The sequence below is a fragment of the Diabrotica undecimpunctata genome, unplaced genomic scaffold, assembly GCF_040954645.1.
Source record: "Diabrotica undecimpunctata isolate CICGRU unplaced genomic scaffold, icDiaUnde3 ctg00001901.1, whole genome shotgun sequence".
NCBI classification, from domain to species: Eukaryota; Metazoa; Arthropoda; class Insecta; order Coleoptera; family Chrysomelidae; genus Diabrotica; species Diabrotica undecimpunctata.
This window is the reverse complement of record NW_027312898.1, coordinates 1-25,005: the sequence shown is the minus strand read 5'-3', so window position 1 is coordinate 25,005 and position 25,005 is coordinate 1. Positions and strand designations below refer to the sequence as shown.

General features: G+C 35.3%; 2 protein-coding genes across 2 annotated transcripts; one reads left to right on the top strand and one right to left on the bottom strand.

Annotated features, from left to right (window-relative positions):
* Positions 1-9,988: 9,988 nt before the first annotated feature.
* LOC140431758 (uncharacterized) lies at positions 9,989-10,945 on the top strand. The gene has a single exon (XM_072519639.1). The coding sequence runs from the start codon at positions 9,989-9,991 to the stop codon at positions 10,943-10,945; it is 957 nt and encodes a 318-aa protein (XP_072375740.1).
* An 802-nt stretch (positions 10,946-11,747) lies between these two features.
* LOC140431757 (uncharacterized) lies at positions 11,748-15,062 on the bottom strand. Its single transcript, XM_072519638.1, has 2 exons — positions 14,088-15,062; positions 11,748-11,771 (listed from the first exon to the last, which is right to left on the bottom strand). Exons 1-2 carry the CDS (start codon positions 15,060-15,062, stop codon positions 11,748-11,750), a joined length of 999 nt encoding a protein of 332 aa, XP_072375739.1.
* Positions 15,063-25,005: the final 9,943 nt, after the last annotated feature.

Below are 25,005 nucleotides of genomic sequence, written 5' to 3'. Positions count from 1 at the left end.
ACGCGCTATCTCAGAGTCTTCGGTAAAAACCAAACTCCACGTCAACCAAAACGGCAGAAGCAACAGCAGCAGCAGATCGCATCGATAAACTGTATCTATCACTGACTTTAGCAACTGTTGGCAACCGCAACGTATTTCTATTAAACGTGGAAGTCGACGGTGTCTCTGTTGAGAAAGAGTCAGGCACTGCTTCTTCTTCTTCATCACAATTTGCTGATATAGAATCGGTCGTTTGAGTAGCACACAACTTTTTTGTTGCCCTCATTGATTCTTGTGACGTAACCAAAGTTTACAGAATTCTCTAAACTTTAACGGAACGTATAATACGACGCAATATTATACAATCGTACAGTACAATCTCAATTTATTTTAGTTCAGGAGCCGAAAAAATATTATAACAAAAATGACAATTTTTCCAAACTTTAAAGATCGGTAGAACCCTTAAGATATATTTTTATTTATTTTTAAAAATACTGTGATAATCTATTGGTAATTACACAAATTTTAAGTTTAAATATTATTTAAAAATATTAACATAAAAATGACAATTTTCAAAACTTTAAAGTTCGGTAGAACCCTAAAGATATATTGTTATAATTTTTTTTTAAATTATTGTGATAATTTACGAGCAATTACCCCAATTTCAAGTGGTCTTGTATTAAACAAAAACAAAAAGCAATTTTTCGGGACACCCTAGTATACCTCTTTTGCCAAAATGAAAAGGAAAACAGGTATTAATAGAAATATTTAGTCTTCACAACACATTTAATACCTATCCAAATATATTACAGTAATTAATATGCTACCCACCACCATTTCATCATCATCATTGGTGCTACAGCCCTATAAAAGAGCCTCGACCTTCCCAAGTCTATTACGCCAGTCAGTTCTATCCATTGCCAACTGTTGCCAGTTTGCTGCGCCTATTTGTCCACCATCCTCATCTACACCATGCCTCCATCTGAGTTTTGGTCTACCCCTACTTCTACTTCCCACAGGTTGTGACATAAGGATTCTTCTAGGAGGGTTGTTCTGCTGTAATCTCGCCAGATGTTCTGCCCATCTTAGTCTTCCTATTTTTATAAAGTATACTACGTCTTTACCACCAAATATATGTTTATATCTGTGATATATCTCGTAGTTGTACCTCCTTCTCCAAACACCATTTTCACAGATGCCACCAAATGTTCTTCTCAAGATCCTTCGTTCAAATATAAGCAGGAGATTTTTATCTGCCTTGGAAATGGTCCATGTCTCCGACCCATATGTCAACACTGGTTGTATAAGGGTTTTGTATATGGTTATTTTTATTTTTTGGCTTAAGTTTCTGCTTCTCATACGTCTACTCAGTCCAAAATAGCATTTGTTTGCTAGGATTATTCTTCGCTTGATTTCTTCCGTCATGACGTTCTCCTTGGTGATCAGGGACCCAAGTATGTGAATTTGTCCACCACTTCAAAGGTAGAATTATCAACCGTGAATTGGTGGCCGATGTTTCTGGCTCTATTGTTGGGTGTTGATGCCATTATCTTAGTTTTATTTTCATTTACCTGCAGGCCCATCTTTTTTGAGGCGTTTGACAAGGTGGTATACATTTCTTCTAGCTTGCGTGTTGTGCGGGCAACTAGATCAACATCATCTGCATATGCCAAAATTTGGGATGATTTATTAAAAATGTTTCCCCTGCTGTCTATTTGGGCATCCCTGACCGCCTTTTCCAAAGCTATGTTGAAAAGGAGACACGCCAGCGCATCTCCCTGTCGCAGCCCAACATGCGTTTCAAATGCCTGTGATTTTTCGCCCTATATTGCGACTTTGCAAACAACTTTACGCATTGTAGCCTTAACCAATCTTATCATTTTATCGGGGATGTGGAATTCATCCATGGCTTTATACAATTTATTTCTTATGACACTATCATAGGCCGATTTAAAATCTACGAAAAGATGGTACGTGTCGATATTGATTTCATTGGTTTTTTCCAGTATTTGCCTTAGCACAAAGATCTGGTCTGTTGTTGATCGACCAGGCCTAAAACCACTTTGATATTCGCCAAGAAGCATGAATTCGTCCTGAATATGCACTCAGGCGACCATATAAAATACTCGAAAATATTTTTTATGCTGTATTAAGGAGGGTTATTCCCCTATAGTTTCTACATTTTAATTCATCGCCCTTTTTGTGTAGCGGGCAAACGATCCCAATACACCACTCTTCTGGGATTTGTTCCTCATTCCAGGCTCTCAGTATGATTTTATATATATGATTAGTCAGAGTAGCACCCACCACCATTTATGTACAGTTAATCTAGTTACTTATATGCTAAAATTTTTTCTAGTTATATACAATTGATTCGTGATGATTTGAATTTACAAATAATAAAATATAAGGAAAAATTTAGTGACTCTACCTAAAAAGGTGATTTACTTGCCTACTAGAGATGTTACTCTGTACTTCGGCTTTCAATTAAATGCTCTAATAAAGTAATAAGGACACTATCCTGACGGAATAGATGCCCAAGGTTTATATGTAATAATAAAATACCAATACCGACTCTCTGATTAAATGTGTACACATAAAACCGTACAACAGGGTTGATAAGGAGAATTTAAAACCTCAACCTGTAGTTGACAATTAGTCCTTAAATGTTATTTAGTATTATTTAAAAAAAACGACGGGTCTTTATTATTAGATGATGTTGCATGATTTAAAGTTGAGAAAAAAAATATTATAAAAAAGATTATTAAAATTGATGAATAAAACCTAATACAAATTAACAGTGTTCCACACTCTGTTATCCTGAAGTTGTACGGGAATAGTCTTACAGAGATCTGGACCTCCGAAGGATCAGCTTAAGGGTGACGGGCAAAGGTGCAAATCCAGTAGGGAACAACTCAATTCGTTTTTTATTCAAATAAACCCCAACAAAAATAAAAATAAAGAATCCTTGACTCCGGATTTTAACTTCTTTAGTAGGCTAAAAAGAACATTTGTGTTAGCGTTCCTTCTTACTATTGAAAAAAAGTAGGGAAAAACACAAGGTCTATTAACCTTCAAAGGTAGTACAAAAAATTACTGAGGAAGCTTGTATGTAAGCAAAAAGCCTTAATGTTTTTGTAAATAATGTGACCTTCGTATGGTTTGACAATATTTGATGTAAAATGGATTAATTAAATAGATAATTTTAACGAAAAGCATGCTGTGGATATATTTTAGAATATAAAAGACCGGCATGAGACAGAATATTTTTATAGATAGTCTCAATAGATAATAGTTTTAAAAATAGATAATAATTATATATTATTAAGGCCGGGAAGTAAAATATAAAATTGATGATTTTATATTATTACTATATTTAAATCCAGAATATTTATTAATAAAATGATGTGAGAAATGACAGATAGATATATCAACTATCAAAGGAAAAATGACAATATTATAGAAATCAGAATGGCTAATGGTTTTTATACTTTTTTATTGATAATTGGATCCACTTACCGGCTCAGAGTGGCTATAAATCAAATGGTACACACTACAAAACAAACTAAAACTTTTACATCTTCTTCTTCTTCCCCAAAAAAAATTATTATTCTTTAAAACAAATTTAGCACTTCTCCAGCCACCTACTTTTTAGTTAACCCAATTTCTCTTCCCTGAAGTTAAAACCAGAGTGAGCGCTAATTGTTAGTCGGATAAGCATGTTTGTCAAAACTGCCGCTTGCAGTCGCTGTTGAATACCAACTTAGAAATTACAAATTACTAAGAGATACCGACTGAATATTGATTTATAGATTTTATTTAAATGGATGCAGGGATTATTGAAGTGACGGACTAGTTACAAGTGTATAGTACCAATTGGTGTCAAAATGATAGAGCATATGTTGAGATGGTTCCGGCCTGTTCAATCTCAGTTTGCTAATCATCCAATACAAAGAATTGCTGGTTTACAGGAAGAAGTAGAAGAAGAAGACCACAGAAGACCTGTGGGAAAATTGTAATTAGGGAAGACGACCCCATATAGGATAAAGATAAAAAAATTAATGCATTTAATATTATTTCCTGATGATGGATTGGATAAATGCAAAAACTTTATTGGTTACAAATGTAAATATAGCTATCACTTGGAAAAAAGTTTTCAAACAAGACTTATACCAATATGCACCAATGGGATAGAATTACAGATGTCCGCAAGTAAATTCAATATTAATTTTATACTATATAGATAGATAGTTAGATTCAATTAGGTGGTTTTTGACCTATTCCAGTGCGAGTTTTCCAAATCTATTGTGGTCCTCTAATTCTAGATTAAATTTTTCAGCCTCACTCTTTTTAAAAGGTCTAATAGCTTCAATACTGAACCGTACATGTAGCTCTTTGTTGGTGGCTTTTCTTCGTCTAATGTAAAGAACCGCACATTTGCCAGGTCGCACTGACACAAAATGTGCTCTGCTAATGCCATTCGCATTAGCTTTAACTACCTATTTACCTTACAGTGCCCTATTAACAGATCTACTATAGCTTTGACTGTTTTCCTGTCTTTGTTATTAGGTTTGCTGTAAATATTGACGAGTGTTCTATAATGAACTGGTTCGCCTGTCTTTGTCCTGGTGAATTTCTTCTTTATTTCAGAGATTTATGTGCTACCCACTTACTTGTGGTCGTTCTTTTTACTGTTTTTGCAACGCCGCAGAAAATAAAGAGCCTTGTTTGGCCATTTCATCTGCTTTTTTATTGCCCTTATGACCCTCGTGTTTGGTACCCAGGCTACCGAAATCTTACTATGGTCTCCTAGTTTGTTTAGGGTACCCACACAATCCCATTCCAGCTTAGAATTGACATCTACAGAATTGAGTGCAGCAAGCGCTGCCTGACTATCTGTAAAGATGGCAATTGAACGGTATGTTCTTTTTTGCCTTTCTGTATCTTCCACGCAGTGATGGATTGCTGTTATTTAGGCCTGGAAAATTTTAACAGATAGACTTATCGGGCAACGTATCCTTTTGGCGGATTGACACCACTATGAAAACTTGTTATTCTATATTATAGTATCCTCTATTTTACCGATTGTGACTATGTGATTATTTTATTCCTTATGTCACCTAGCTTTACAGACTGTTCGGTCTATGTTAATATATACATTTATATTTCTAATTATTCTACCTGAACAGTGTAGCTAAGCCGACTCTGTGCGCGGCATCTACCGCCGACTCGTAGCAAGTGTCAACGAGAGACAGATCCATGATAACGAACAAAAACGGACAGGTTTTAGTTTTATAAGTTTAAAGTTGTAATATTTCTAAAATATTAAAAACCACATATACAGTCCACTTAAATCGTACAGGTTTAATTTCATACCGAACTACGGCGATCCAAAACAAAACCAGGTCTTTGAGACGAATTAATGGATTTTTACACATAAAACACAATTGGCGCCATTTTACGGCAAAACGCATTGTAGAAGTTATAGGGAAGGAAATATATTATCACACATTGGGAATCGAAGAAAGTCGATATACACACATACAATAAAATATGTAATAAATTATGATAGTATAAAAAGGTAATAAATTCAATAACAACTATGGAAGAACTCACAAGTTTAAAAAAAAGAGGAGCACAATTAAGGCTCAAATGACACGATTTCAAATATTCTTAGATAATTATTCAGATGCTAGTGCATCACAGCTACCAAGTAGAATTGAAAAATGTAGAGAGTGGTGGAGAGATTTTGATATTGTACAAGAAAACATTGAAAAATTTGCATCTGGCGAGGGCATTGATATTGACTCAGATTTTGATTCACAGGTAAATGAAAGATTAGATTTTCAGGATTTATATTTTGAATTAATTGACATAGCCGAAGGGCTTTTGAATAAAACTGACTCTGTTTCAAACCAATCAGATGCACGATCCGACACAGTGAAAGCCTCATCAAAAAATGTGAAATTACCTCCTTTAGAGGTACCAACATTTAACTGTTCATTTCATAGCTGGTTAGAGTTTAGGGATGGGTTTACAGGTTTAATAATCAATAATTCAGAATTAACTGATGTAGACAAACTACACTATTTGAAAAAATCATTAGTTGATAGGGCAGTTGGGGCATTGGATGAGTTACCAACTACAAACACAAATTTTAATTTTGCATGGCAATTATTAGGTGAAACATATGAACGCAAAAAGTTAATAGCACGCAGTCACATTGATAAGTTAAATGAACATCCACATATAAATAATGAAACCTCATTCGAATTAAAAAAAAAATCTCTACTTCAATTAAAAAAGACTTAAAGGCATTAAAGACATTGGGTTATTCAGTAGAACAATGGGATGTTATTTTAATTTGTATATTAGAAAAAAAATTGTAAAAAACAAAAAAAGGGAATGGCAAAAAATAGGGCCACTTAATGAGTTTCTCACAATCACAGATTTTTTATCATTCTTAGATCAAAAAATACACAGCCTAGAAAACTCAGAAGATGATAAAGATAAACCCAAGTCATTTTCTGAGACAAAACGTAAATATAAAAAGGTTCCTTTTTCAAAAATATTTTTAGCATCACACAAACAGTGTCATCTTTGTGGACAGTCACATTATCTTTATGGGTGCAGATCATTTCACAAATTATCTATCTCAGTAAGACGAGCGGAAGTTGACAAAGTCAAGGGTTGTTGGAATTGTTTACGGGAAGGTCATACAGCTCAAAATTGTACAATGCGGGGTTGCAAAATTTGTGGTAGGAAACATAGTACACTTCTACATTTAGATTCACATTCATCACGGCACAATGAACACAATTGGGAACGAAATACACAAGGCAAAGATAGAACACATCCACACGGTCAAAATTCACTTCTATTTCAAGGTTCACAACCACCAATACCATGGACACATAATCAAACTCAGGATATACATTCACAGGGACAATTTACACATTCTCGAACACCAGAGCCAAATAAGCAAGGGCAAGTTACACATATTCAGGCACATGAGGTACACTTACAGGGACAAAGCACAAATTTTAAAGGGCAACATGATTCAGGTGATGGGGTACCTGACTCAGTGTATTTGGGACAGGTTAAGACTAAGAACTATATAACTATAGAAGATAGGGTACAAGTTAGCAAATGCAATCATACCAATTCAATTCATATAAAAACAGAGATTCTGCTTTCAACAGCATTAGTTTACATGCAAGACAATTTTGGAAACTTTCATGAATGCAGAGAATTGTTAGATTGTGGGTCTCAATCAAACTTTATTTGCAAATCATTGTTAGAAAAACTCAATATCCCAACGGAAAGGGTAGACATTCCAGTGGCAGGTATCAATCAAGGTATTACAAAAATTACACTGGCCATGAAAGGTATAATACAATCTAAAACATGTAGTTATAAAGTAAGTGCATTTATGTTAGTTATAGATAAGATATCTGACAATTTACCAGCTTTTAATCTTAATTTAGAAATGATTGACATACCAAAAAACATTATGTTAGCTGATAGCTCTTTTGGAGTTTCAAAACCTGTTGAATTATTGTTAGGTTCATCTATATTTTGGCAATTACTATGTGTAGGGCAAATAAGACTGGGAAAAGACAAACATATACTTCAGAAAACCAAATTGGGATGGGGGTATCAGGGCCTGTGAGAACAATTGACAAAGAGGTACATTTTTCGGGTATGGTTTCATGTGACTTTTCTGCACTCAGCTTGAATGAACAAATAGAACAATTTTGGAAAATTGAAGAATTGGATAAACATAAAAAAATCCTTATCAGTAGAAGATAAATATTGCCAGGAACTGTTCAACTCAACCACAACTAAGGATTTACATGGACGTTATATAGTACAATTACCACTTAGAGAAGATATTACAAAACTGGTGGATCCTTACAGCACAGCAATGAAGAGATTTCAAAACTTGAAGAAGAAACTGAACAATAATTCGAGTTTGCGAGATCAGTATCACAAATTCATGGAAGAATAGTTAGTATTAGGACACGTGACAAAAATAGATGACCGGGAGTTACAGATACAAGGAGATACGCCAAAATATTATATACCACATCATGGGATACTAAAGACATCGTCTACTACTACCAAGCTTAGGGTAGTCTTCGATGGGTCTGCTAAAACAGACAATAATTTGTCATTGAATGATGTTTTAATGGTGGGACCAAGGCTTCAGGAGGATTTATTACACATCTTGCTACGGTTTAGAAAACATAAAGTTGTCATTGCTTCTGATATTAAAAAGATGTATCGGCAAGTTCTTATTTCTTCACACCAAAGGGATTTACAAAGAATTTTTTGGAGATTTTCATCGGACCAACCTATAAACACATACAAATTAAACACAATAACATATGGTTTAGCACCATTAGCCTTTCTCGCAATAAGATGTATACAACAAGCAGCATATGAACAAATGTCAAATTTACAAGAAGCTTGCCAAACTATTTTGAAGGATTTTTATGCAGATGATCTATTATCAGGAGCGGACACAATTGAAGAGGTTAGGAAGTTAAAACAGGACATCAGTTTCATTTTGAGCTCAGCAGGATTTCAGCTCAGAAAATGGGTCTCAAATAAACCAGAAGTATTTGAAGGGGACTTACAAAATAATCAACAAGTTGAGCATTATTTGTCTGAAGACATCACTAGTAAAACTTAGGGGTTGTACTGGAATACTCAATTGGACATCTTGCAGTACAATATTTATTTTAATATACAATCTCAGACAACCAAAAGGTCAGTATTATCAATGATTTTTCAAATTGGAATTGGATTGGAATGAGTCATTACCTCAGGATCTTCACGCGGCTTGGAACAAATTTAACGAAACAATTTCAGATTTACACTAAACACAAATTCCAAGACATGTGTTATGCTTACAACCAAAGGACGATGAACTTCACTGCTTCAGGGATGCATCGGGAGTTGCATATGGGGTAGCAATTTATGTACGGTCAATAAGTCACGATGGGTTATATCATGTGCATCTACTATGTGCTAAATCAAGAGTAGCTCCGTTAAAGACAATCTCATTACCAAGGTTAGAGTTATACGGGACGTTACTCGGCGCAAAACTTGCCAGGGAAGTTATACAATGGACATAAGATTTAACAAAGTGCATTTTTGGATAGATTAGACAATTACATTACATTTTCAAGGGCGAGGCTTCAAAATGGAAAACATTTGTGTCACATCGGGTTTCGGAGATTCAAAATTTAACTAAAATATTTGAGTGGCATCACATCTACTCCAAAGAAAATCCAGCCGACATCATATCCAGGGGGATGGAACCAAAACTACTTAACGATTCTTCACTTTGGTGGAATGGTCCAAAATGGCCAATGAAAGATAAGGAGAAATGGCCTTATTTTAATATAAATGACTTAAGTACTTTGGAAGTGCCAGATAAAAGGCCAATTAAATTTTCATTAATTGTCACATTGCATACAATTTGGGATAGATTTTCAAGTCCTAACAAGTTACAAAAAATCACAGCTTATATTCTGCTATTTATAGACAATTGTAGATTGCCAATAGGTGAACGTAAATGGGGTATACTTACTGTTGATGAAAGGGAGGGCGCACTAAGAATTCTCATCAAAATGGCTCAATTGGAAACATTTCAGATATTTTGTCAATAAAAAGATTGGGCTCATTATGTAAGACAAGCAGTCTCATCTCATTAAACCATTTTTTAGATTGAGAAGGTATTTTAAGAGTTGGTGGACGTTTACAAAATTCAGATTTACCATTTTCACAAAAACATCCAATTATCTTACCAAAAAATCATGTGTTCACACGGTTTATCGTTACTTCATATCATCTTAAACATTTACATATGGGACAACAAACTTTATTATCTATTTTACGTCTAAAATTTTGGGTTCTTTCATAGCGTAATACAATCAGACATATTCTGCACAAGTGCATAACATGTTTTAGGGTAAGGCCAATTACGATAAATAATCTAATGGGTCAATTACCCAGATCAGGAGTAGTAGCATCCAGACCTTTCCTTAATTGCGGTATTGATTATGGTGGTCCCTTTCAGTTAAAAACAAGCAACTTAAGAAATTGTAAAATTGTTATGAGTTACATTTGTATATTCACTTGCTTTACTACTAGGGCAACTCATATTGAATTGGTTTATGAGTTAACTACAGAGTCATTCTTAAACTGTTTCAAACGTTTTGTTGCTAGAAGGGGTCTCTGTCAAAACTTGTACTCGGACAATGCTACAAATTTTGTGGGAGCAAACAATCATGAACTGTACTCATTTATAAGTGATAAAAATATCAAGTCAAAGTTTCTCCAGCATTTTGCTGATCACCAAATCAATTGGAAATTCATACCTCCCCACTCTCCTCATTTTGGCGGAGTATGGGAGTCAACTATTAAGTCTGTAAAATATCATTTAAAAAGTGTATTGGGGGAAAACAAATACACATATGATGAGATGTATACTCTCCTGACACAGGTTGAATCATGTTTAAATTCACGACCCCTCTTACCATTGTCCAATGATCCACTTGACCTTGGTGTTCTCACGCCAGGACATTTTTTAATTGGAGATTCCTTAATGGCTGTACCACAAGAGGATCTCACAGATGTCCATACAAACAAACTCAAGCGATATCATCACCTTAAGCAAGTTATTCAACATTTTTGGGCTAGATGGTCGCGAGAATATTTGTCATCTCTTCAGCAACGTACAAAATGGAAAGCAGCAAGTCCTAATATCCAAACGGGCTCGATGGTTATTCTCAAAGATGACAAACTTCCTCCAATGAAATGGGAACTAGGAAGAGTAGTCGATGTGTATCCGGGCAGCGATGGGATAGTGCGCGTTGTGTGTGTTCGTAATGCTCACGGTACATTCAAAAGAGCATGCGTGAAACTATGTGTTTTACCGATTAGTGACAATTAGCTCGTCCGGTTGTATAGTTGTTGAAACAATCTCGGTCTGTTAAAAGGCATGTGTTACTTCCGCCTTTCAAGGGGGGCGGCATGAACAGTGTAGCTAAGCCGACTCTCTGCGCAAAATCTAGGACAGATCCATGATGCCGAACAAAAACGGATAGTTTTTAGTTTTATAAGTTTTAAGTTGTAATATTTCTAAAGTATTAAAAACCAAATATACAGTCCACTTAAATCGTACGGGTTTAATTTCATACCGAACTACAGCGATTCAAAACAAAACACTACCTATTATGCCAAAACTTTCGACGAACATTGTATAAACATAGGCGGTGCAGAGACAGACAGGTCAATGTAAGGTACTGTTTTGTTTTGATATTTCCTAGTATTAGTTCTCTTCTTCCTTCCTTTGTCACAAGACCGAAGAGACATGGAAACGATACGGATAAGTTTAGAATGAAGAGAAAAGCAAATAAAACAAAATTTTGTTTTTCTGCTAATTTTATATAGGATTATTAACAGATAAGCCTCTAGAGATACAAAAACATCATTAAATTATGTAGTTTTTTTAATTTCTGGTATGCTTTGGTAAAGAGTTAAATAAACTCGAAAGCTGGGCCTTATATTTCCATTAGTCCAATATTTCCTTTATTCTCTCTTCGTACGTCCCTTTTTCTTGTTTTAGTTTTTCCATGTCTAATTTCTGATTATGTTCCATTTTCTTTCTTGTTTCAAATCTACTATTAATGATCAGCTTGGCTCGGACTAGTCTATGGTCGCTACAAGTTGAGAAGCGATTTAGCGCCTAAAACCTAACCTAAGCCTAAACCTAAAACCTAAAAAATGTACACGTTCGAATTGGTTTACGCAGGAACTGTACAATTTAAGGGATCAGCTAAAACTTTTAGAAACGATCTGTCAGAAAAATAGTAATCTTAGGCCAGTCCTTCATTTGGCAAAGGCAGAATATTCAATTAAATTAAAAGCAGCTAAAAGTAGTCACTTCATGAGACAGTTAAACGAATCATCAAATAAAATGAAATGTATTTGGCATTTAGTAAACTTAACAGTCGGGAAACAAAATAACTCAAAAGTACCTAGTGATGATAACAGGCAGACAAATTTAACCACCATTTTGTTGAAATGGCTCCAAAGTTACTTGCCGCTTTGGATCCTACTAAAATAGGTGGGTTTACATCAGCATCAAAAAACCGTAATAGTTCTATGTTTTTATATCCTACTATATATATATATATATATATATATATATATATATATATATATATATATATATATATATATCGGTTTCAAAACGTCTTGCGTCGTTGTCCGATGCCTAATTTCCACGAATTTCTATCATTCCATTGTTCTTCGGTCAAGTCTCGGGAGCTCATTGCCTTTGTTATTCCCTCCTTCCATGTTCTTTTTGGTCTTCCTCGTTTCTTACGATTTGGTGGTATCCATTTCATGGCGATTTTTGGTAGTCTTGTTTCTGGCATTCTTTGGACATGGCCATACCATATAAGTTGTTTCCTTTCTATGTCTGTTGCCAGTGATCCATCTACCCCCATCCGATTTCTTATTTCATCGTTTCTAATTCTGTCTGCTCTAGATATTCGAAGTGATCGTCTAAATACATCCATTTCTGTTGCTTCGAGTTTTCTTTTATTGCTTTCTGTTAGTCTCCATGTCTCTGTACCATAGGTTAAGCTGGTTTTTATGAGAGATTCATATATATTGTATTTTCGTCTTTTACCAATTTCTGAGCTCCAAAGAACTCCGTTAAGGCATCCAATTGTTCTACGGGCCTGGGTTATTCGTTTTCTAATTTCCCTATTGTCTGTGCCTGTGGTGTCGAAATCAATTCCTAGGTAGGTATATTCAGTGCAGAATGCAATTTCGGTTGTGTCCATCTGAATGTTGGATAGTTCTGCGCCTATTGGGAGATATTTTGTTTTTTGTGTATTGAGTTCTAAACCCCACTTCTTGTATTCTTCCTGTAGTTTTCTGGCCATATATGTCAGGTCTTCTTTATCGTTGGCTATAAGGACTTGATCGTCTGCAAACTGTAGGGTATATAGGCAAGTTTCTCCCAGGTCAATGCCCATTCCTCTGCACTTTCTTTTCCACTGATACAGTGCTTTCGCCACGTAGATTTTAAACAATGTGGGGGATATGCAACACCCCTGCCGGAGTCCCTTGTTTACAGGAAATTTTTTTGAAAGTCTATTTCCAATTTTTATTCCCGACGTTGATCCTTCATAAAGCTGTTTAAGGGCGTTAATTACTGTGTGGTTAATGTTTGTTTCCTGCAAAACTTTCCATAGCTTTTTAGGGGGTACAGTATCATAGGCCTTCTGAAGGTCTATAAACATAAGGTGGGTTTCTTGATTGGTACTTGATCTTTTTTCTATTATTTGTTTCAAAACAAACACATTATCGGTGCAGCTCCTTCCCGCTCTAAAGCCAGATTGTTCGTCTTCTTCTTGTTCCTTATATTCTTGTTCGATAATGTCTCGAAGTATCCTTCCATATAGGCGACTTAAGGTACTGGTTACTGATATACCTCGATAGTTTGAGCAGTCCAGTTTACTTCCCTTCTTATGTATAGATGATATGAAGGATACTTTCCACTCATGCGGGACTGGTGCACCGTTTAGATATTGGTTTATACACCAGGTTAATCGTTCAAACAGTTTGTTAGTACCGCATTTGATTAGTTCTGCTGAAATTCCCTCCGGACCTGCAGCTCGACCATTTTTTAGTAGTTGTCTCGTTTTTATGACAGTCCTCTCATCGATGTTTATCATTTCTCCCTGTATGTGTATTTCAGTTGGAGACATTTCTCGATATTCCTCTCTGTTTTCTGTTAATAGATTTTCGTAATGTCGGATCCAGTTCTCTGTTGTTATTAATTGTATGTTTGTTTCTCTTTTTTCATTTGATTTAACTTTTGTCAGGAATTTCCACGTCTCTGAGCATTTTCTACCTCCCATATATGTGTCTATCTCTTTGCATTTTTTGTCCCACATTTCTCGTTTAGCTGTGTTTACTAGTTGTCGTGTTCTTTTTTTAATATCTTTGTATTCTTCTCTATCCAACTCCTGTTTTGTATTTAGCCATTTGTGGTATGCTTTTTTCTTCCGAAGTACTAGTTCTTCAATTTCTTGATTCCACCAAAGTTTTTTACTAGCGGAATTAGTTTTTAGTCCAATGGCCTCCTCTGCTGCTTCTTTGATGCTACTCGTTATGTTTTCGTAAATTTGTTCTACTGACTGGTCTTCTATATTATGTAGCAACTTTTCGTCTAATCTGTGCTGGTATAGGTTTCTTGTGCTTTCGTTGATAAGGCTGTTTAAGTTATATCGTTTGTTCGTTATCACTTCTGTTTGTTGAGGTTCCTCATTAACGTTATTGTCCTTGTTAGATTTAAAAGGAAATACCATTTTTGTCCTAACTATATAGTGGTCGGAACCACACGTCGGTCCTCTAAGTACTCTTACATCATTCACTTTTAAGGTACTGCTTTGTTTGACTATTACATAGTCAATGATCGATTTTAGATTCCTTGTATGTTGTACCCATGTGTATTTGTGAATATCCTTGTGTTTATAGAAGCCGTTCATTATTCTCAGAGTATGACTCTGACACACTTGGATCAGCCTTTCTCCATTGTCATTCAGGTTTATTTCACCGTAGGGACCGATCACCTCACTGTTTATTCTTTGACCCACCCGGCTATTCAGATCTCCCAGTATTATCAGTTCTCGTGACTTTCCTATGTTGGTGATTATGTCGTTCAATTTTTCGAAAAACTCGTCCTTAGCAGCAATTGATTCGTCATCTGAGATGGCGTAGACTCCAAGAATTGTCACTGGCGTTTGATTTATGTTGATATTAACACGTATGATGTTTTCGTCGATTGTCTCGAAATCAGTTATTTTGTGTTTGAATTTTTTGTGTATCATTACAGAGACTCCTCTCTTTGCTCTTTGGTGTTTTGGGATGCCACTGAATATGTGTGTATAGTTATTTACAGTTTCTGTGCCAGTTCCTTTTTTCTTAGTCTCCGTCAAGACTACTATATCCATGTTGGCGTTTTTCAGTTCATGAATAACTTCTTCCATTTTTACTCTTATTCCCTGGAGATTCCATGTACCAATATTCAATATCCGTTTCCGTAGCTTGTGTCTTTTTCCATATAATCCGTCCGAAATTCCGAGGCAAGCATTAGGCTTTTTAGTAATTTCCAGTTTTTACAAGTGACAGACCTGAGCTAGCGCGTGGGAACTGGCCTGACGCCTAAACCCCCAACCTGGAGGACCAGGTAATTTTTCCTCAAGGTTTCCTTCCTCTAGATCGACTGTCTTTCGGGACTTCAGAGATCGATCTTCCCTTCTTGTGTTTTATTCCTGCCACTTCCGCCGACTTCGCCGTTTCGATTTGTTCTCATCACCTTCATACGCGCTTGTGGTCTTAGAATAGAGTATTGATTTTATACAATCCCTAAAATCAGGGGATGCCACTTCGCCATCCGCCATTTTACGCCGTAACCGAAGATCTTCTTCTCCGCCGTGCCTACCGTTGTGGTCTTCACCTGTATCCCTATTCAGGGGTCCGTGTTTATACCCCCACAGAACTGGGTCCCAACCTGAACTTAGCCATCTATTCACTCCGGCCTACTGAAAGTGATAGATGCCCACCCCCCCGCGGCTTGGACGCGCCAGGTTGGAGTTACCCACGTGAGCGACAGAGAAGATGACTCTGTGCTCCGTGGGCCGAGTTAATGGGTATGTATGATTCCATACCCAAAAGCTTATATCCTACTAACCCACAGGAAAATAACTAGTATAGTCGAAAGTTTTAAATCCAAACATAGTTGTGGTTTTGATCAGATTTCCCCTAAGTTATTAAACAATACATTCATGCTCTCGCAGATCCACTGACGGATATTTGTAATGCCTCTTTTTCAACAAGGAGTATTTCCTAGTATGTTTAAACTATCTATTGTAATCCCTTTATTCAAAAGTGGTGATAAAGATGACCTTAAACAACTATCGTCCCATAAGTCTCCTATCTGTTTTTTCAAAGATAATTGAAAACTCTGGTTTTATACTAGAATGAACGCATTCCTAAAAAAGCATAGTGTCTTGCATAATTTTCAACATGGTTTTATATCTTCTAAGTCTACAACTACAGCTCTTGCAAATTTCGTCAGCTTAGTGTTGGATGCTTTGGACAGACGAGAGAAGGCATGTGGTTTATTTCTCGATTTGTCCAAGGCTTTTGACACTTTGGATCATAATTTGTTGCTAATAAAACTTGAGGGTATTGGTATTCGTGGTGTAGTTCTAAAATGGTTTACTTCCTACCTAGAGAATAGAAGACAAAAAGTAAAGATAACATCTAATGAACTTGTAAACGAATCAAACACATTGGATATCCATTATGGTATCCCTCAGGGTAGTGTATTGGGTCCTCTACTTTTATAGTATTTATTAATGATATGGCTTTGTTAACTAATTCACTGACTGGGGTTAACATCATCAGTTATGCCGGATGATACTAACATTCTAGTCACAGGAACGTCTGATCAAAATTTGCAAAATAAAACCACACAAATACTATCCACCACTCAACAGTTATTTCTTATCCAACAAATTAGTTTTGAATAAAGAGAAATCAAAGTATATGAATTTTTCACGTCAAATAATTTATAAACCATCAAGCCACTATAGAAGCAGCAATAGATAAAACAGACTGCACGAAGTTTGCTGGGGGGTACTTCTAGACAGTAATGTAAATGGTCAAACCCACATTTTCTAATTTGAAATCCAGAGTAAGTAGCGCATGTTATGCATTGAGAATTCTTTCACGTCTCTTTCATACATCAGTATTAAAAACAGTATACTTAGCCCATTTTTACTCAATAACCAAATATGGCATTGAAGTCTGGGGTTGTACCTCTGAATTAGAGCAGATATTCGTACTTCAGAAAAAGAGCTATTAGGATAATGTATAAAATGAAATTTAGAGATTCTTGTAGAGGCATTTGTAGACAAAACAATATTCCTTACAATTCCTGGTCTTTATATATTTTTCGTGTATAATGTATTTACATAGCAAAATTTTATGAATTTAATAAATTTCAATTTAACCATGTTTATTCAACAAGATTCAGAGACAATCACTTTATGCTTCCACAACATCGTTCTGTTTTGTTGGAAAGTAGCACACACTATGCAGCGATAAGTTTCTTTAACAAATTGCCAATAGATATACGAATGAATTTACATCAGCCAAACTTTCGGAGGTGTGTACATCAATACATTTGTGAGCTAGAGCCATATTCTAAAAATAACTTTTAAGTATGTTTTATCGTGTTTATTAATTTATATACTTTTAAGATAACTTTGTAAAATGTAACTTTGACTTGTCTCATACATGTACTTTGTATAATGTCGCATGTGATCAATAAATTTGACTTGACTTGACTTGACTAGCGCTGTTACGGATTTAACCATGGATTTTTGCGTTGAAAAGATATAATCAATTTCGATATTAGTTTCACCATTGGAAGAATCCCTGTCCATTTTCTTTGGGGTTTTTCTTAAAGAATGTATTCATTGGATATAGTATGCTTCTCCTCCAAGTAATTCATCAATGTGTGCCCACTATCATTTCTTTTGCCGCATCCATGGTGACCTAATTTGTCTTCTTCTTTATATAGTTGTTCTCTTACTATTTTGGCATTGAAGTCCCCGATTATTAGCATTAATTTTGATTTCTATTCTTCCACAGGTTGTTATGTCTCCGTAGAAATGTTCAATATTTCATCGCTGTAGGTACTTGTTGTTGGAGCGTACACCTGTATGATTTTTAAGGACGTTCGTTTTTAATTTAAGCGTCGTGTATGCTACTCTCTCTGATATGCCCTTGGTAGATTGTATTGTGTTTAACTACTTTTTAATTATTATAAATCTTACTCCATTGTTGGTATTTTCCTTCATTCCTTTATAGTATAACAAAAATTTCCTGATTTTAGCTGTATTTTTTGTTCTCCTTTTCTTCTTACTTCGGATATTCCCATAATATCCCACTGTATTTTAGTCAGTTTTATATATATATATATATATATATATATATAGTATATTACGATGTATCAATAAATAACAAAATAATACACTGTATTATGTTTTGAAAATTAATACATTTAACTTGAAAATTTTCCAGACAAAGTTTTTGATTTTTCTCCACCTAATTGAAATCTAGATTTAAATATGATCGACACTAAAGGGCATATTATCGCCTCAAATCTCTGTAATTTTCACCTTACCGATATTGGGCCTATATTTTAATGCAAGATGTGTTAAAAATATACGTTTTTATCTGGTCACGCAATGTACAGCCTTAAAAAAATTTAGCAAATTATTTTTGGATATATCTAATTAGACAGGTGTTGAAAATTAGATGTTTTATGATATTTTTTACCTACTTTATAATACATGTATGAATGAGGGACAGAAAAATTATCTAAAAAACTAAAAACAAAATTTTAAATAAATTCTTAAATTTTACTTTTTCATTTGATTTTGATAGGCTTCCGCTGTTTTAATGTATGTTTTTCGTACAATTTACAGAAACATCCATCTTCACGGCAGAACTTTATGCCATATACCAAGCTCTAAAATATTGAAATACCTTGAATATTCATCTCGTATTCTTAATGATTGTCTTATCGCTCTCTATCGCCACCATACATCTATATCCCAAATACCCCATAGAAAAGAAAATTAAATCTGAACTTCAAGTTGCCAGGCAAAACAAATAAGGTAACAAAATTTATATGGATCCCATCAATCGGCATCTTACCATCTGACTTAAAAATCGAGGCTCAAGTTGAAAGTGTTGTGCTTCTGAAAACGCAAGTGGTACCAATCTATTCTAAACTTCAATCTACCAAAATCGACATACATATCTTGGTGCCCAAAACTGACAACCACCCGCCTATAAACAGTGCTAACTAGCCTAACACCTATGTCACTTAAGACTAACACACATACCTCTTTACAAACCAGTGATCCTCCCCGGTGCGAACTGTTTAAAAACACATCTTAAGCATCTATCATATATTAGTAGACTAACAACATTAAAACAACACGAGATACTAGGTGATATGTGTCCGACAGAAGAATCTAAAAGACTATCTTAAATCTGTACATATATACCACAATGTATAGCTTATCTTAGCCCCCTTTCAGACGAGGATACTGTATCCGAGATACTGTATGCGAGATACAGAATTTTCGATGGCGGCTGTATCGGATTCACGGGCATGCTCGTCAGTGTGAAAATAGTAGCAGTGCAGTGCGGTTATATTTTGGATAATGATGTAGAAAGTGTGTTATGCTGTGCTAAACATATTAAATAAAAAGAAACTGAAAAGACGACGTAATTTGTGGGTTCATCCTATTGTAGGAATTAAGAGAAACCAAAGGGAACGTATAGTTTGCTGTATCAAGATTTATTGCAAGATCCATCGAAGTTTTTTAATTATTTTCGAATGTCTGTGAAGTCGTTTGAAGAACTTCATAACATTTTGGAAATTCAATTGAGTAAAAAAGACACAACTATGCGTAGAATTATTTCATCAAAAACGGCTTTCTATGACTTTTTAAAGTTAAGTCTATGACTTAAATTTAAAATAAATATGTGTACTTATCCTCCAATTTGTAAATTGTTTACCCTCGCCCTAAATAAAAAATGACCGTATTCCTTTCACAATAATGTAGTTTGATATTCGTTAAATAATCAAAAATTCCAATTAGCACACTTTTAAAAACTAAACTGTACTACGTATGAAACAAAATATTAAAATATTCTACTATGTATTTATAATAAAAACACGTTTATTTCTTAACATATTCATTTTGCTGTACTGCAGTCATGGACTCAAAATTGTCGCTTAGAATTTTCGACCCAGCACTGCTGCTTTTTATTTCTATTGCAGTAATCTGGCGATGCTGTATCAACTCTGAGATAGCGCGTACCAAACAAATAAATTTGTCACTATCAAATACAGTACGCTCCATTATTTAACTATATTCAGAAAACACCGTCTTTCTTTCGTTGCTCATTCACAATTATTCGACAGAAAATCGCGCGTCTATGGAATGTGGTGCAAAAGTATTCGTGTCTGAAAGCGTTCATTTAACGTAATGTTTCTTCTGTATCTGGGATACGCATTCAGTCGTCGGCGACAGGAAAGTCCGAGATACTGAATTCGGTATCTCGCATACTGTATCTCTCGCGCGTCTCGTGTGAAAAGCTCCATTTGAGTCTATGTAATATCTGCGTCTCGGATACACGTATCTCGGATACAGTATCCTCGTCTGAAAGGGGGCTGATAACCTATACGACATTCTTTTTTAAATAATAAAAAAATAATAATTGTGTCTTAATTTCCTATAAACATAATATTAAAATTAGACATGCCACAAGAAAAAACAATGCTGTACAAAATAATTAAAAAGCTTCTGAGGTAGAGTATCATGAGAAATTTCTATTCGTCAGAGGACATGTTCACATTACAAACACTTAACGCGCGTTTACAACTACATACGCTTTATTCAGGCAGTACACATGTTAACGCACGTTTAATAAATTGCTCATTAAACGCTGCGCTGGTGCTCGACTATTGGCACGTTAGACAACGCGTGCTTTGAGATCATTGGTTTTCTGTGTTTCCGTAGATTTTACCGCTCGCTTTTGGCGGGAATAGACGTATTTAGTCCAAAATAAAAGCTTTTAATACCGAATTCGATAATCGATAATACCAAATCGATTCGATAATCGACTCGATAATCGATTCGATAATTGATTCAACTCGATAAATCGAATCTATTCAATTCGATCTGATTCGATAATTGATTAGATTTAATAATCGATAATAAGTCGTTATTTATTAGATATCTGGAATAGTCCACCTCTACTCTCGCTTGTATGAACGTCTCGATCTGTCAGCCAGTTTAAATTTCTCTTACTAACTCTCAACAAGGAAAGTAAGACAAACGTAACCGCAATCATTCTTTTAATCTCCACCACAAGATCTACAAGTGAATAGGTATTCATGAAGATTCTCGAACATACATCACCGTTTCGAGAGATGCAACCGTTATATAGGGTACGTCGAAATTAGATTGTTCATTACACTGCTTCCCTCTTATATCTGAGAGTTCCGATCAGCAACTCTCTATGTACGCCCAGGATGGCGGAATCTACAGGACTCTCCAGCTCTACATGAACCCCTCAAGTAATAACAGTCCACTGACTTTAAAGGGCTTGACCTCTTCAGGTTAATGCAACACACAGTAATTCGTACGCCGGTTTCTCGAAAGATTACTTCAATGAAGCTTCTCATAATCTACTCCAAATTTTCCTTTGCGTGGCCTATCTTTGATATAGCTAAAAGTTTGATGTCATCGGACGAGATTCCTTTATTTATTCTAAGGTTTTGAGTAACACAATGGGCTAGAGAGACATTTTCCTGAACAGAAAAAAGATCCTGTTGAACTTCTGTGGTCACGCCGAATCTTCTTAAATCGGTATATTACGCTATATATTCTAATTTTAAGCGGACCTTCCCATTGTCTTTGCAGTATGGAGACAAGCCTCGATGACGTTGTGGATTATTAGGCCAAACAAGATTAACCACTTCAAAGCTTTTATTTTTGCATCGAGAATCATATTGATTTTTCATTCTATCACTGGCTAACTGGATGTGTTTTCAAGAAAGTTTATGAATGTAGCTCATTCTTAACTTTGGGCGGTCGATATATTCTTCGCTTGCAACATGTTCTTTGGAAGGTCTTAGCCAAACTCTAGGTCGCAAGGCAAACGAACTTCATGACCTAACATCAGGTAATTTGGAGTCAGGCCTGTAGTTTCATTCACGGCCGAGCGGTAGGCCATTAGGAATAAATGAATGTGCTGGTCCTAATCTCTTTGATATTCGAATACAACTTTGGACAGGTGTTTACTCATCGTTCGATTTATCCTTTCAACCATTCCATTGCATCTGATTGAGGATTCAGGGGTGTCGTTCTGGTTTTATTGACACCAATCAATGTACAAACGTTTTGGAATAGGATTGACTCAAAGTTTTGCCTATGGTCGAAGTGGATCTCTAAGGGAACACCCAATCGGCTAAAAAATTTTTTAACTAGTACCTTTTTAACGGTAGCAGTTTCTTGATTTGGCATCACATAAGCCTCAATCCATTTCGTAAAATAATCCATTGCTACCAGGATATATTTATTTCCATCATCCGTTTCTGAAATTGGACCTGCAATGTCGATTGCTACTCTTTCCATAGGACTACCAATATTGTAATGTTTCATGTGTGCACTCTTTTTACCAACTGATCCATTACAGGTTGCATACAGTTCCTATTTCCGTCACCATCGTCTTACATCATCTTTACAGTTCACCCAATAGAACCGTTCTCGAACCTTCTGCAGTCTTCATAATACCAAAGTGTCCACCTGATGCACCATCATGCAACTGAAGCAATACTTCTGACACTTTATTTTTAGGTACAATGGACTCAAGCTTAGGTTCTGTACTACTCTGAGATAGCGCGTCTTTTTAGTCTGAAAAATAGCCTTTTTATACATTTTCTCCAGGCGTTTATTGTTTCGGACTCGATAGCTTCGTGAAGCTTGACTAGCTGTTTCGTATTCCAAGGCAATGGCGAGCGCTTCATCTAAAATTTTCAGTCTTGCTAGTCATAAAGATTTTTGTAGTTCACTGTCTCTCAACCCATTGACAAGGTATCTACAGCAATTTCTTCCAATATGTTGCTTGGTACCCCCGGATAAGCCAACCGCACTATACGAGCAACATCTGCTTTAAATTCTTGCAAATTCTCACTTACTCTTTGAATTATATTTCTTATTTGTACTTTGTAGACTTGTTTGTAGATGGGCATCTCCATAACGTTTGTCTAGTCGACTAAACAAGGTTTGGTAACATTTTTCTTGACTCTTAGAAATCGATCTTCAAACCGCAGCATCACCTCATAAAGCAGAAGTCAAGGAAACAGCCTTTTCTTGTTCTGTACACTGATTGGCTATCGCAATAGCTTCAAATTGTCTAAAGTATATTAATCAAGAAGACTTTCTATCAAATGGTGGCAATTTAAATCTCATATGATGTGTAGTTACTTCTGTAGGTGATTCTTCATTCACTACAGAATGTAAAACTCTTGCATTAACTGGTGTACTTTTGTATTGGTAATTATGATATCTAATTGTTTAATTTTCTTATCTACGTCGTTTACATTTTTCTGTATCTTATCGAATGTTCCAAAAACTTCTTGAATTTTCTCCTTGTTCTGTTTACATACGTCTTCAATTATTTGAGAAGTCTCGTCGAATCTTCTAGAAACATTTTCGAATTTCTCGTCAAATCTTTTGAAAACATTTTCAGAAGCTTTTTTAATCATTTGAGTTACATTTTCGAATTTTTCTTGAAGGATCTTCTTTGACTCGTGCAGTATTCATCGCGTCCTTATTTACTAGTATAATCTGAAATAGTCCACCTCTATTCTACTTTGCATGAGCGCCTCGATCTGTCAGCCGCTGACGGCCATCATGAAGATTCTCGAATACACATTATCGTTTCGAGAGATGCTGCAACCTTTACATGGGGTACGTCGAAATTAACTTGTTCGTTACAATATGTAATATATATATATATATATATATATATATATATGAAATCCAAAAATTTTATTCAGAATTGCACGATACAATTAAGTCAAAATCTAGAGATATTACTTACATTTTAGGAGACTTTAATGCAAAAATTGGAGTAGGTTCAGTTGAAAATATAGTTGGACAGTTCGGATTAGGAACTAGAAATGAGAGAGGAGAAAGGCTCATAGAATTCTGCCAAGAGACTATGGTAATTGCCAATACTTGGTTTCAGCTTCCTATAACCTCAGTTAAAACTTATCCTGGAGCAGATGTTAACTCAGATCACAATCCGTTAGTTGCTGACGTGAAAATAAAATTTAAAAAATTGAACTCAGGAAACAACAACCAAAAATTAATGTAAGAGTGCTAAAAAACGAATTAAAAAATAATGTGAATGTTAATATGAAAAAACACTAACTGACAACAAACAAATTATGGAGGTAAATAAATATATAATAAGTGGTATAATAGAAAAAAAAACATTACTGAAACCAGCTCAAGAAAGTTTGATAAAACATAGGTCAGAGGCTAAAAAACAGTGGATGGCAGAAGAAATACTATCACAGATGGAAGAAAGAAGGAAATATAAAGAAAAAGATCTACAGAAGTATAAAGAAATACAACGAATAAGGAAAACATCAAAACAGCTAAGGAAATCTATTTGACGAAACAATGTAAAGAGGTAGAAGAATAAGAAATAAAATATGATATGAGAAATATGCACAAAAAAAAGAGAAGTGACTGGAATGGGTCGAAATAAACAGCAAGGACACATAAAAGACAAAAAAAGGGGTACTACTAATAGATTTACCAGAGAAATTAAGACGATGGGAGGAGTACGTTAGAGAACTTTTCCAAGATGAAAGAGGTGAAATGCAGAAAATACAAGAATTAAATCCTTTAGAGAGACAGAAGATCACAATAGATGAAATCAAATATGCTATCAAAAACTCTAAAGACAATAAGCCAGTTGGATTAGATGAAATACCAGTAGAACTGTTAAAACTAGTGGAAGAGGATAACCTGGAAGTATTCGCAGATTTATTCAACACGGTGTACGATACGGAAATAATACCACAAGAGTGGCTGAAGTCAGCATCTATAACCATCCCTAAAAATCAAGTAGCAAAAGAGTGCTCTGATTATCGAACACTGAGCCTCATGAGTCATACTTTAAAAGTACTGCTGAAAGTAATACATAAGAGAATATACGAGATGCTAGAGGAGGATATTAGCGAGACGCAGTTTGGGTTCCGAAATGGAATGGGTACTCGAGAAGGACTATTTGCCATCAACACTCTGAGATAGCGCG

Bases quoted from the DNA above. Each gene is read 5' to 3' on its own strand.
- LOC140431758 (XM_072519639.1), top strand. From the start codon at position 9,989: ATGGGTCAATTACCCAGATCAGGAGTAGTAGCATCCAGACCTTTCCTT.
- LOC140431757 (XM_072519638.1), bottom strand. From the start codon at position 15,062: ATGGAAGAAGTTATTCATGAACTGAAAAACGCCAACATGGATATAGTA. The intron at 11,772-14,087 runs GTACTTCGGAAG...TACATTTTTTAG, and splicing joins ATCAAGAAATTGAAGAACTA to GTTTTAGGTTTAGGCTTAGG.